The sequence below is a fragment of the Triticum aestivum genome, chromosome 7A (genome assembly GCF_018294505.1).
Source record: "Triticum aestivum cultivar Chinese Spring chromosome 7A, IWGSC CS RefSeq v2.1, whole genome shotgun sequence".
NCBI lineage: Eukaryota > Viridiplantae > Streptophyta > Magnoliopsida > Poales > Poaceae > Triticum > Triticum aestivum.
This window is the reverse complement of record NC_057812.1, coordinates 597,169,688-597,182,634: the sequence shown is the minus strand read 5'-3', so window position 1 is coordinate 597,182,634 and position 12,947 is coordinate 597,169,688. Positions and strand designations below refer to the sequence as shown.

The 12,947-nt window shown below is 48.0% G+C and overlaps 1 protein-coding gene across 1 annotated transcript; it reads right to left on the bottom strand.

The window, feature by feature from the left end:
• Positions 1-2,631: 2,631 nt before the first annotated feature.
• Positions 2,632-4,413, bottom strand: LOC123148512 (benzyl alcohol O-benzoyltransferase). The gene is made up of 2 exons (XM_044567942.1): positions 3,842-4,413; positions 2,632-3,750 (listed from the first exon to the last, which is right to left on the bottom strand). Exons 1-2 carry the CDS (start codon positions 4,292-4,294, stop codon positions 2,854-2,856), a joined length of 1,350 nt encoding a protein of 449 aa, XP_044423877.1. The 5' UTR covers positions 4,295-4,413; the 3' UTR covers positions 2,632-2,853.
• Positions 4,414-12,947: the final 8,534 nt, after the last annotated feature.

The following is a 12,947-nucleotide window of genomic DNA, read 5'->3' as shown; positions in this document are numbered from 1 at the left end:
ACATGGTCCCTCTTTTCTCCTTTTTTGATGTGAGAGGTAAGAGTATATAATAAATCATACAAGCGCACATCGTCCGCCATTGGAGATGTTTTTCGCTTAGGACTTCCTTTTTCTAGATAGGCATCTCAAAGGATTTATATATTTTTAAGATAGTCAAGTTTCATGTAGATGTGTGCGGGCGTGGCTATGTATCGCTTGCTTTTACTAGGGGTGCTATATCTCGCTTGCTCTGCGTCGGTAGCTGACGATAGCCCTGCTTAGCACTCTCTCACTAGTTGTTACGTCGGTCCTTTTCTTTTAGCTTTTTTTATTTTTGATTATATTTAAAAAACTTATAAAAAATATATTCAAAAATTATTTGACATAAAATTTTAAAAAGTTCATCGTACATCGGAAATTGTTAATGTAGTGTAAACACTTTTTCGTGCAACTTCAAAAAAATGTTCTTACTATTCAAAAATGAGTGCATACCATTAAAAAATGTGTGTGACATTTAATAAATGTTTACGTGTTTCAAAATATGTATGTGGCATTTAAAAAAAAATCTTTATACAATATAAAAAATGTTTGCATAACTTGAAAGCATGTTACATTTTTTAAAATATCTATGCTCTCACTAATATGTTTGTGCCATTTAAAAAATGTTAGACATTGTAAAACAATGTTTATGTAGTTTTTTAAAATCGTAAAACTAATAATTATTTATGACATTCTTAGAAAATGTTCACACATTTCAAAGATATGTTGTGACATTTTTTTAAATGTTAATACAATGTAAAATAATGTTCATCTAATATTAAGAAAGAGTTTTCTACCATTCAAAAAAATCTTCAACGTGTATTTGAGAATGTTTAACATTTATTCTAAGAAAATATTCAAACTTGTATTTAAAAAATGTTCATCATGTATTGGGAAAATGTTTAACGTGTATCGAAAGAATGTTATGCGTTCATATGAAAAATGTACATCGCGTATTGGAAAGTCGACATGTATTTGAGAAAAAAGATAAAAAGGAAAAAAATAATGAAAACTGATACAAAAATATATAGAAACAAAAAGAAGAAGAAAAACCACATGAAAGGTTCTAAAACCGATCTAAACCGGTCCATAAATGATAAAACCTTCCCAAAACCTCTCCAGGAGCTACAGTGTTAGGCCGACTGTTTTAGGGGAGGTCTAGAGGCTAGACGGGGCTAGATATCCCAACAAAGAGATATAGCCCTCGCGGGTGTGTCTCATACGTCTCCGTCATATCTATAATTTTTGATTGTTTCATGCCAATATTATATAACTTTCACATATTTTTGACAACTTTTTAGTGGTTTAGCATTCATTTTTATCGTCAGAGTAACGTCTTTCCATAGAAAACCTCATCGGAGCACCAAAGCTTTCAGCTGCCGCCACCTTAGGTTTAACTTTTACCGTCTTCTCTGAATTGCCATAGATCCAAAATTATAGTTTTAGCTTGTGAAATCTGTTTGTCCACCACTCAGCAAAATTTTCACTGATAGATTTGAAGCACCATAACTGCCATGGCGGCTTATGACATAAACCGTGACCCGCCATACAACATTAGGCCCATTTAAGCCGCAATCATCCACTTCAAAGTCAATAATCCGGCAATATCCTTCCAGTTAGCTGGCTTATTCATCCTCATAATTCAGTCCTCCGGTTTGACAACCGTATACTCTGAACTGTATCTCCATAGCCATTAGCCTTTTACAGCGGTTTAAACAATAATTTGTAACTCGCTAGATATCTGCCGGTTTAATAACATCTTGAATCGCCTTGTAGGCCGTGCACCCAATCATGACTAAGACCATCACATCATGCGGCTGGGTCCCGTCCATCATTACCGAGGCAATGCTCCAAGATTATGTCAAGATTGGCTTTTTACTGGCAAAAAACATCATTCACTGACGTGCTCTAAAACCAGACGAAGTCAGACCTCAGCCGTGGTTGCTGGGACATGTGGAATTTTGTCATGAAAGGCGAGAGAGCAATGTGGAGGCTCATTGTATTGCAAAAAATTCTCTTTTCTTAGCCGTAGGAATCAACCCCCTGATTATGTAAGCACTCTTATTACGTAATAAAGATCTGGTGGTTTGTCTAAAAAATAGTATATAGAGATACGGGGTAGGCTAGACGATGAGGACCAACCTCCTTCTGCATGTGAGAAGTTTGACTCTTCAGCCCGCTTCACATTAGTGATTGTTGTCACTTCTTTTGTTTTTCTAATATAACTTTGTGGATAAACACTAGGTCTAACCCTTCCACTAGAAAAAAGTGCATCCTTAGCCGTTGATTTTCTTTTTTATGAAATGTAGCTGTTGATCCACTCCCCATCAAAGTAGATACTGTACTCCCTCCGGTCTTTTTTACTCTGCATATAAAAATTGTCTGAAGTCAAACTTCATAAAGTTTGACCATATTTATATGAAAAAATATCAACATCTATCATACCAAAGTCGTACAATATGAAAATTTAAGTCATGACGCATCCACTGATATTAATTTCACAATGTAAATATTGGTATTTTTTTCTATAAAGTTGGTCGAACTTTACGAGACTTGATTTCAGACAAATCTTATATGCAAACTACAAAGGACCGGAGGGAGTAGTAACACACCTTTCATCTTTCTTTTCCCCCCTTTTGTCAGGAGGACACCTTTCATTCCTTAATAGTAGATCCAGTAAATTACATACAAGTACTACAATTTTTTGCATGGAAATTACATACAAATTGTTGGACAGTGTAGATGCACACGTGATACGTGACGACGTATGCTCTGTAGTATATGCGGCTGCACCAGCACCAGTACGTACGTGGGCAGATGCTCGATCGCGCGCAGCTAGATCTCGGCGGTGAGGCCTTCGACCTCGAGCTGGAACTTGTCCATGGCGTCCTTGGGCAGGCTGATAGGCACCACGGTGCTCTCCTCCCCCTTGCGGTTCTTGGACCTGGAGAAGTAGTTGGTCACGCCGGGGATCGGCCCCTCGCCGCCCTTGGCCGGCCCGCCGTACACGGCCTCGCCCCACCCGAAGTCCACGCTCTTGAACCCGGCGTGGCTCACGTCCGACACGATGTACGTCCGGGACAGCGCGAACAGCGGCCGCCCCCGGAGCACCATCAGGTCCGCCACCGACAGCAGGTAGTCGTACGTCACCGCCGACTTGGCCTTCTTCACCAGCTCCAGCGCGTAGCCCAGCCCGCCCGCGCAGAGCTCCCCGGCCGTGGTCGCCGCCACGGAGTAGGCGAAGGCGTTCCCGTAGAAGCCCTCTGGGAGCGGCACGTCGCGGCGGCCGCGCGCGTTCACGATGAAGGACAGCCGCACCTCCTCGTCGGCGCCGTAGCCGAGCGCCGCCGTGCGGCCGAGCCAGATGCACGCCGCCACCAGCTCGAACCGGGAGCTCCGGCTCATGTGAGGCGGCGCGCGCTGCCGCAGCCCCGCGATCTCGCGTGGCCCGAAGAAGAAGAGCACGCGCGCGACGTCGCCGGGAGGAGTCGTCAGCATCCGGTCGACCGGCCCGCCCGCCGGCTCGCTGTACTCCAGGTGCGGGTACGACGGCTGCGGCGGCTGCCTCGCCATGAACATCTCCCTGCCCCATGACGGCGTGATCGACGGTGCGGCGGCGCCGCACGCCAGCTCGCAGACGGCCTTCTCGAACTGCATCCCGCCCGGTGCGTCCGCCACGCAGTGGCAGAAACGCTGCCCGAAGATGAAGCCCCCGCACTTGAGCCTCGTCACCTGCACGTCAATGTTGACAACATCGTTATTTACCTGGAGAAACAACTCGATCGATCTTACTATGTGACAGGGGCACGTGCCCGTTACGTACCTGGATGTAGAGCAAGGGGCGGTCGATGACGGGCTCGACGCCGGCGACGGTGGTGCTCTCGAGGATGAACTGCTCGAAGCAAGGGAACGGGGGGCTCTGCACGTCCCCGAAGTCAGCCGCGGTGAGGTCGACGTCGGCCTCGACGAACATGACGCCCTGCGCCTCGCAGTCGACGACGAGCTTCCTCCCGGCCTCCTCGCGCAGGCGGCCGGCGAGCGGGTAGTAGGGCACGAGCGCCCTGGCCAGCGCCTCCCGGATGACGGCGGCCGGGTCGACCCCCTGCTTGTCCGGGTTAGCCCGGTACAGGTGGATGCCCGAGCTGTAGAACCGCATGCCCTCGCCGTCGTCGATGTCGGACAGCGTCTTGGTCTCCCTCGGCGTCTGCTCCGCCGGGGCCACCAGCACCGGCTCGCCCCGCCGCACCGCGAACGCCGGGAGGAGCGACGACGCCATCGACTCGAAGCGAGGCAGCTAGCTAGCTAGAGACTCCGCAGATAGTACACGTCCGTGCGCGTGCAAAAGCCGTGAGGAATGCGGTGCGTTGTGAGAGGACGTGAGTGGAGTGAGTGTGCTCGTGGTGATCATGGGCGCGTTTTATAGGGGAGGAAGATGTTGGGGTTGGTGCCATGGCCATACGGCCGTTTGGTCGTCGGAATTCCGGCGTCTGGCCAGTAGGTGGGCTGGGCATGCATGATCAGCGGTGGCGTGGTGGGGGTTGGTCAGTGGATTTCGCCGTTGGGCCACACACACGCGCGCACACGAGAACGGATTAGGCAGCAAGCAATGATGGTAAGCACGTACGTACGTACTCCAGTAGATCTCGTGCGGGATCAAAGTCGCGCGGAAATCCGTAAACAAATTCCCGGCGAGAAGGACGTGTCAACTGTTCGACGCCACTCCGGGTCGAGATTCAGGCGCGCACCCTGCATGCAGTGTGAGTGGCGTTTGGTGGCCGTTTTGCCCGGGGGCGACCTCCTCGGGTCGCCGGGCACGGTTCAGACGTGCAGGTCACTAGTGAGAGCCTTTTTGACCGGGGGGGCGGGGGGAGCAATGCTAGACCTACGAAGATATTCTACGTAAGCTAACGGGCAGGCATAGGTGGAGGATTACTATTGGACCTAAGGGGGGATGGGGCCCACCCCCCTAAATCAGGGGGGCAGAGATAATTAGCGAGAAGGATTTACGTAGAACCTTCGTAACTTCACGTAGGTGTAGAATTATTGGGGGGGGGGGGGGGGGAGGAGGAGAAAGGATGCCTTTGTTTTCTACGCGGTATTATTAGCCGGTGCCTCCCGGCCGTCAAATCAAATCATAGTACCTATAATGGCCCGCATGAGGGTGACATATGGAATCCATTGAACGACAGTTTTTTTCACGTTGATTGTGTTTATTTTGAGGAAAAAGTCTATTTTAAACCTTGAATTCGTAGAGGTTAGGCGAAATGAACCCTCAAGTCAAAATCCCGGTCGATTGCACCCTGAACTATGAAATCCCGGTCTAAATCGAACATTCGTGTCGTTTGGATGGCAGGGATGCGGATATTTTGCACAGGACGCACTGTTGGGCCGGCCAAACAAAAATAGTGCACCAGCCCGGTTTATTCTTTTCGTTAAAAAAGAAAAAGAAGTGGACGGTGAGACTCGAATGCGAGACCCGTGCTCTAGGCTATAATGTGATCGATTCAAGGGACACGACACAGGCTGTATTCACTTCCTCCCTTTTTCTTCTTTTTTCCTTTCTGTTCTTTCCTTTTTATTTTTCAGTTTCCCTTTTTTATTAAATTCGTGATTTTGTTTCAAATTGACGATTTTTTTCCATATTTGCGTATTGTTTTGAAATGCCGTAATTTTGTAATTATTTCAATGTTTATTCGAAAAAATCAACATATATAACAAAGGCGAAATTAGATGACCAGTAAACTAATGTTCCCTTAATATAATTTCTGTGTACATCAGGAAAAATTTATACACATGTCTATTTTCTTCACACACATTGCTCATTTTCGTATATATCCGAAACGTCTTTATACACGTTCAACATTTTCCAAATACATGATTAACAATTTTTAAATATATATTTTTATGTCTATTTTTCCATAAACATTCACCACAGTGTATTCCTCGGCGGCGAGGCGACGGGCGAAGGCAAGATGACAATTTACAAATGTAACGTACATTTTTAACCTTGTTACAAAAAGATAACATTTTTTGGGATGGTAGGAAACATTGTTTGAAACTACGTGACATTTTTGTGCATTGTATACATTTTTCAAAATGTCACAAACATTATTTTAAAATGCGTGAACATTTTACAAATGCAACGTACATTTTTAAGTTACATATATATAAATATTTAAATAATATTAAAATATATTTCGAAATGCCATGTACTCTTTTTGTAATGCTTGAATATTTTTGAAATGTTGCAAACACCGAAATATAAGTGTAACCGAAAAAAGTCAAATGGGCCGGCCCAGCGCGGAGGACGTGGGCGCTCTGTGGTCAATACTGCCGTTCCCTGGCCCACTAGTCAGATGGATCCCGGTTGAATTTTGCCAGGGTTCGATTTAAACCGGGATTGTATAGTTCAGGGTGCAATCGACCGGGATTTTGATTTGAGGGTTCATTTCGCCGAACCTCTACAAATTCAGGGTTTAAAGTGGACTTTTTCCTTATTTTGAAGGTTTGTCACATTTACATTTTCTTAGGGGTCGCGTTTAGATAATTACATGAAAGTACAATTACATACTTTTTAAAAATAATAGCTTTTGATTTAGATAATTTTCTTTTTTTTTGCGGGAGAAATGCTTGTATTGCTCAATCAATTTAGGTGATTTTCTTCGTACATAATTCATCAAAATTAATATTTTTAACTTCTGCAGCAACACACGGGAAGATCACCTAGGCTCTCTAGTTCTTTTCTTTAGAGAGAGAGAGAGCCCCTCAAAAGAGAGAGAGAGAGAGAGAGAGAGAGAGAGAGAGAGAGAAAACCTAGATTCTCTAGTTAGTAAGCCGCTCCAACTTCTTGCACAAACTCCACTGACTTTTTGTGTTAGCCCAACCGCTCTGGCAAAGCCCATGACAACATCAGTCGGTAGTAAATAAAAGACAAATGATCAAGCAAGCAAACCTATGCCATGACACACTCAAGAAGTAAGTGACGAATGTACGTACTGTACAGTCACCCACGTAGTTATTTTAATTAAACAAGCATGTAGTTTAATTAAAATATCTTTCGTTAACCTATAGATAACACGGTGACATAAATATCAAAGAAGAAAATTAAATCTTAAGAGATAACTTGAGCCGCCACTACAATTTTGTCGAAACTAAGCTTAACTGTTTAACAAAGCTTAGTACATATAATGAGTAGAAAAGGCCCCAATGTATGCAAATCCAACTTAAGCATATCTTTCTTCACGCTTGCACACCTTAAAAAACATATCATGTCAGTAAGTAAAATGTTAATCAGTGGAAGCACACGCATGTTTGTTTTGGACACTGTGCACTAAAGGCCTCTTTGGTTCAAGGAATTCCATACAAATTTTGGAGGATTCCATTTCTAATGATTTTTTTATAGTTTTGCGTTGGTACCTGTCGTGGTTCTAAGTCTGACAGTAATGTAGGGGGGTAGGTATGGAGAGGCAAGATCTTAGCTATAGAGTAGTTGTAAGCACACGAGGTTTACGAGTTCAGGCCCTTCTCGGAGGAAGTAATAGCCCTACGTCTCGGAGCCCGGAGGCGGTCGACTGGATTATGTGTGTATGAATTACAGGGGTGCGAACCCTCTACACTGAGGAGGGGGGTGGCTTACATAGAGTTCGCCAGACCCCTCCAGCCCTCAGTTATGCAGGGTTTTAAGTACATTAAGGTCGGGCGTTACTGGTAACGCCCCTAATAAAATGCTATGATGACCATAAAAGCTACTTAATGACTGACCGTTAGCGTGCGGAGCGACTTTAGGTCTCCTGGCCGTCGAGTGGTTGGATCCTGGTCGAGTGATTGTTTCTTGGTCGAGTGTCTTCGAGTCTGTCGAGTGGAACACCTCCAAGTCGATTGAAAGGTGATTTCTTCTAGAGATGTCCTTGGGTAGGCCAGTCAGGACAGGTCCATGACCCTACCCTAGGTACATAGCTTCATCATTAGCCCCCGAATGGATCGAGATTTGAGTGGGGAAGGAGTTGAGAACTTCTCCAACTCATTTTTCACTCCATGAGTATATCTTGTTTCTGATCAATGAACCTGAGTGACGACAGCAACTTCCTTTTCAGTCGCCTTGATCCATTCTTAGTTTTTTGTCGGGTGAGTTTCTTTACTTGAAAAGCTCCGAGTGACGGTGTGGAGGAGATCTTCCGTCTGACAAGTTGTTCTGCTTCCCGCGGATTTCGTGGGATTCGAATTTTGGGAAGCGCGCGGGACGGGGGAGGCCGCAGTAATCGGATGGGATAGGGCGGAGCTTCCTCGATCTCTGCACCACCTTTTTCGTCACGTATCGCGCGCGCGACTATTGCGGGATTTGACAGGATCATCTGGGCCTACCAGTCAGCCACTCGGAAGTAACCTCATATAAGGCGTTGGACCGGGGTTTCTTGAACAGTGCGTTCTCATTTCCTCTCCTCATCTTCAGGCTTCTTCGCCGCGCTCGTTCTCGCCCCAGCGCCGCCGCTCCGTACGTGTCTCGCCGATGACGATGGGGAAGGAGAAGACGGCGGCTCTGGAGCGGGCGAAGAAGGCGACGGCAAAGGCGAAGGGGAAGGCGACCAGTCGGGGTGGATCTTCCTCACGAGCCGGCCTGCCGAAGGGCTGGATCCAGGGCGACTGGATCCGCTCGATGATCCGCCAAGAACACCTCGACGACCTAGCCGACGGAGGACTGATCCCTCATGGATCGGCGCGGCTTCCGGGGAAGGAATCCGAGCTGCAACCTCGGGAGGGTGAGCGCGTTCTCCTTGCCACCCATGTCGACCGTGGGTTTTCCTTGCCTCCTCACCCTTTCTTTCGGGGATTTCTAAATTTCTTTGGGGCACAACTCCACCACTTCACTCCCAACACAATCGTGTATCTCGCTGCTTTCGTGTCTTTGTGCGAGAATTTCTTGGGTTGTCGGCCTCACTGGAGTCTTTTCAAGCACATTTTCACCTATCGTTCCTAGACGGTGAAAAAGGCCAATCCGAGTGATGAGAGAACACAAGTGATTCAGATGTGTGGGGGTCTTGGTGTTCAGATGAGAGGGAAAAGTTCCTTTCCGGCCATGATTCTTCCCGACTCGGTCCGTGGATGGAAGTCGACCTGGTTTTACTGCAAAGACCAGCCGACGCCAGGGCAGTCGACTGGCCTCCCTCCTTTTACCATGGACCGAGTGAGGAAACCCTCCTCTTTGAAGGTGATCCCGGAGGAGAAGGTGCAAGTTAGGGTGCTGGTCGAACGGGTGGTCCAGCTTATCCGTGACGGGGTCACTGGTATGGATCTCTTGGAGGTTTTCCTTCCGTGGCGCATCCAGCCTCTTCAAGCTCGAGACCATCCAATGTGGATGTATTCGGGTCTTGACGACACCACTCGGATTCACCCGGAGGAGGTCGATGACGACACACTGGAGGGGTGGCTGTCGGGCATCACCGGAAATAAGGACAACCCCAGGGGAGCCAGGAGAGTTCCTCCATTCGACCAGTCCCATGAACTAGAAAAGGTCCGATTTTGAGCTTTTGATTATAATCTGAATCCACTCGCGCAGCTGTCTATACTGCATCGACTGACTTTATTCTTCCTGCTTTCTTTCAGTCCCTTATCGAAATGTACTCAGTGCCCAACGGAGAGCAAGAGCAAGACCCGGAAGGAGAGGCGAGCGGCGGCGACAGTGGCGAATGGCATTCTGACGGAGAAGGGGACGAAGAAAGCGACGACTCAAGTGAAGAAGAAGAAGTCGAGTCGCCTCCTCGCAGGGAGAGGCGATCCAAGCTTGACCAAGAGCGACCGAGCGCCCGTGAAAAGGCGATTGCTCAGACTGGTCAGTCTTCAAAGCGTCCTCGGACATCTTCACCAACCCCAACTAAAAAAGCGTCAAAGCATCCCAAAGTTGTAGAGCAGAAGCCTCGGAAGGCGTTGCCAAGGATTAAGATTGACATCCCCGTCGCTTCTGCGTGAGTGTCTCCCTTTGTATTCACTCGACGCTCCGTGCTGTTTATTTTTTCTTGATTTAACCAGACGAACTTTGGAACTGGCAGCGCTGCTACTTCTGGGACCTCAGCTTACAGGGACGAGGATGAGGTAATGGAGGATGCAGTCACTTCCAATCTGGGTATGATTTCTGTCATTCTGTCTTTATTTGCCGACTGAACTGCAATGTGTACCATTGGGTGATGTGATTTTGGCGATTGATCTTTGAACAACTCCTAACATTATTGACCTCCCCGATGATGATGATGAAGAGCCTGGGAGGCCTTTGACAAGGAAAAATAGGAAAGCTCCTGCAAGCAAGGTGCCACAGTCGACGCCGATGGCGGAACCAGTCGTTCAGGACGTTGGTGATGCCAATCGGGGTTCTGTTACCTTCGCCGTACCATTGTCGAGTGCCCTGCCTTCTTCGTCAACTGCTCAAGCTCCTGCCGACCCACCTTCAGTTTTTGCGATCCATCATGTCCCAGAGGACGAAGTGAATGCTGCCAAGGAAGCCATACGCCAGGCGGGTGTTATGGTGGAGAAGATGAAGGCGGTGCGGGACGCCAGTCAGGCCGCCTATGACGCCAGCTCGGCTCTCCAAAGCAATGTTTAGGTCAGTTGTTCACCGCTTTTTCTGTTAGGATATGCTATCTAAAGACTCTCTTTTCGAAAATCTTTGCATCTGTACACCCACTGGGTGCGTCGATTGAATTTTTGGACTAGTGGGGGCACATTGAGTGCATCCAGTGGGTGTAGTCCCCGAGACTACGGTGGACTGCTGGCAGTCGACTGTAGTCTTTGTATTTTGATTCTTTCGCTCGATCTGGTCTGGCTGTGTTGAGTGTAAACCGAACCGGTGGGGGCACGCAAAGTGCACCCAGTGGGTGTAGTCCTCGAGACTACGGTGGACTGCTGGCAGTCGCCTGTAGTCTTTGTATTTTGATTCTTTCGCTCGATCTGGTCTGGCCGTGTCGAGTGTAAACCGAACTGGTGGGGGCACGCAAAGTGCACCCACTGGGTGTAGTCCCCGAGACTACGGTGGACTGCTGGCAGTCGACTGTAGTCTTTGTATTTTGATTCTTTCGCTCGATCTGGTCTGGCCGTGTCGAGTGTAAACCGAACCGGTGGGGGCACGCAAAGTGCACCCACTGGGTGTAGTCCCCGAGACTATGGTGGACTGCGGGCAGTCGACTGTAGTCTTAGTATTTATTGTCTTTGTCGTTTTTCGCTGTAAAATAACTTCCCCTCCCTGATTGCAGAAATCTTGTGATCTTGGAGCTCGCTTTGCTGACTTGGAGAAACAACAGATCCAGCTAAGTCTTGACCTGGAATTGGCTTAGCGAAGTCTGAAAAAAGCTCAAGACGAGCCCGCTGGTATGGAAGGTAACTGATTGCCGACTGAACTTCAATATATCTCTTTGGTCTCTTTTTTGATCCGATTATTTCTTTTGCAGAGAAAATGAAGTTGGCTCTGGACAAGAAGGACTCGGACCTCGCCGCCGCGCAAAAAGCAGCCCAAGACAAAACCGTTCTCGTGGACGAGAAGCTTGCTTCAGTCGGAACGCTTGAAGGAGAGGTGACTAGACTGACATCTTGTCTTAATGAAGCTAACCGCAAAGTGACCAGCCTGAAGAAGGATAAGGTCGCCCTGAACGAAAAGTTGGAGTCTGCGATCCGCAAGAGGAACGACATAGAAGCTTATCTGAGGCCCTTGCCAAGAAGCTTTATCTCGTGCTGGGAGGTATTTCTTTTAATCCAACTGTGTTGATGCTTGCCATCAGATTTTGCTCGGTTGATTGAACTGACTTTTGGCTGCAGAACTTTGTCAAGACTTTGATGAAGAAACTGGAAGGGTCGAGACGGGTCTGGACCCTATCGCTTCCCTGGTCTGCGACGAAACTGCGATGAACGTGCTCTGACTGGAGTCCCGTATCGCCAGCGCCACAAGCTACCTCGCACGCTTGAAGGAGGTTGTCTCTCGAATCGACTCAACGCTTTGGCCGGGGGCGACACTTCAGAATGATCTAGAATCTCTGATGACTCGACTGAACGAGATCCCTGGCCGAGTGCAAGAATGGAAGAAATCCTCCGCCCAGTGTGGTGCTGATGTGGCGCTGTCCCTGGTGCGAGTCCATTGCAAGGAGGCTTGTGAAGACAAGCTGGCTGCGATCAAAGTCGCTAACACCAAAAAGCACGACTTCCAGTCCTTCATGGAGACTTTCATTGCTGCCGCTACTCGGATCGCTGATGGGATTGATCTGGACTCGTTCGTGGAGCCTGCCAGCCCTCTCCCGGCCGAATGAACAATCTTATGAAACTTGGATATGCTTTAAATTTGCCTCGGAATGCCGAGTGGTTTCTGTAACCGTTAAACTCCTTCGGGCATGGTGCCCGAGTACCTTTGATTCGCTGCTTGGAACCTTTAGGATTTATCTGAACTTGGTTTGTCGTTGAATATCTTCATGAATTCTCTGTCGAGTGGAACTCGTTCTTCACTCGAGACAACTTTTGTATTTGTGGTGCAGCTCCGAAGGAGAAGGTAGCGGTCGACCTGCACCTCGTCGTCCTTGCGGGTCGGGATGGAGCGCACGTTGTATTTGTGGCGAAGCTCCGAAGGAGAAGGTGGCAGTCGACCTGCACCTCGTCATCCTTGCGGATTGGGATGGAGCGCACGTTGTATTTGTGGCAATGCTCCCAAGGAGAAGGTGGTAGTCAACCTGCACCTCATCGTCCTTGCGGATTGGGATGTGTTTCGTACTTAGGTGAGTACTGGACTGCAGCTAAGCCTCCGAGTGGGAGGGTCGCTCTCCACTCGGTAGGATTTTTCAAACTTAGGCAAGTACTGGACTGCAGCTAAGCCCCCGAGTGGGAGGGTCGCTCTCCACTCGGTAGGATTTTCAAACTTAGGCGAGTACTGGATTGCAGCTAAGCCCCCGAGTGGGAGGGTCGCT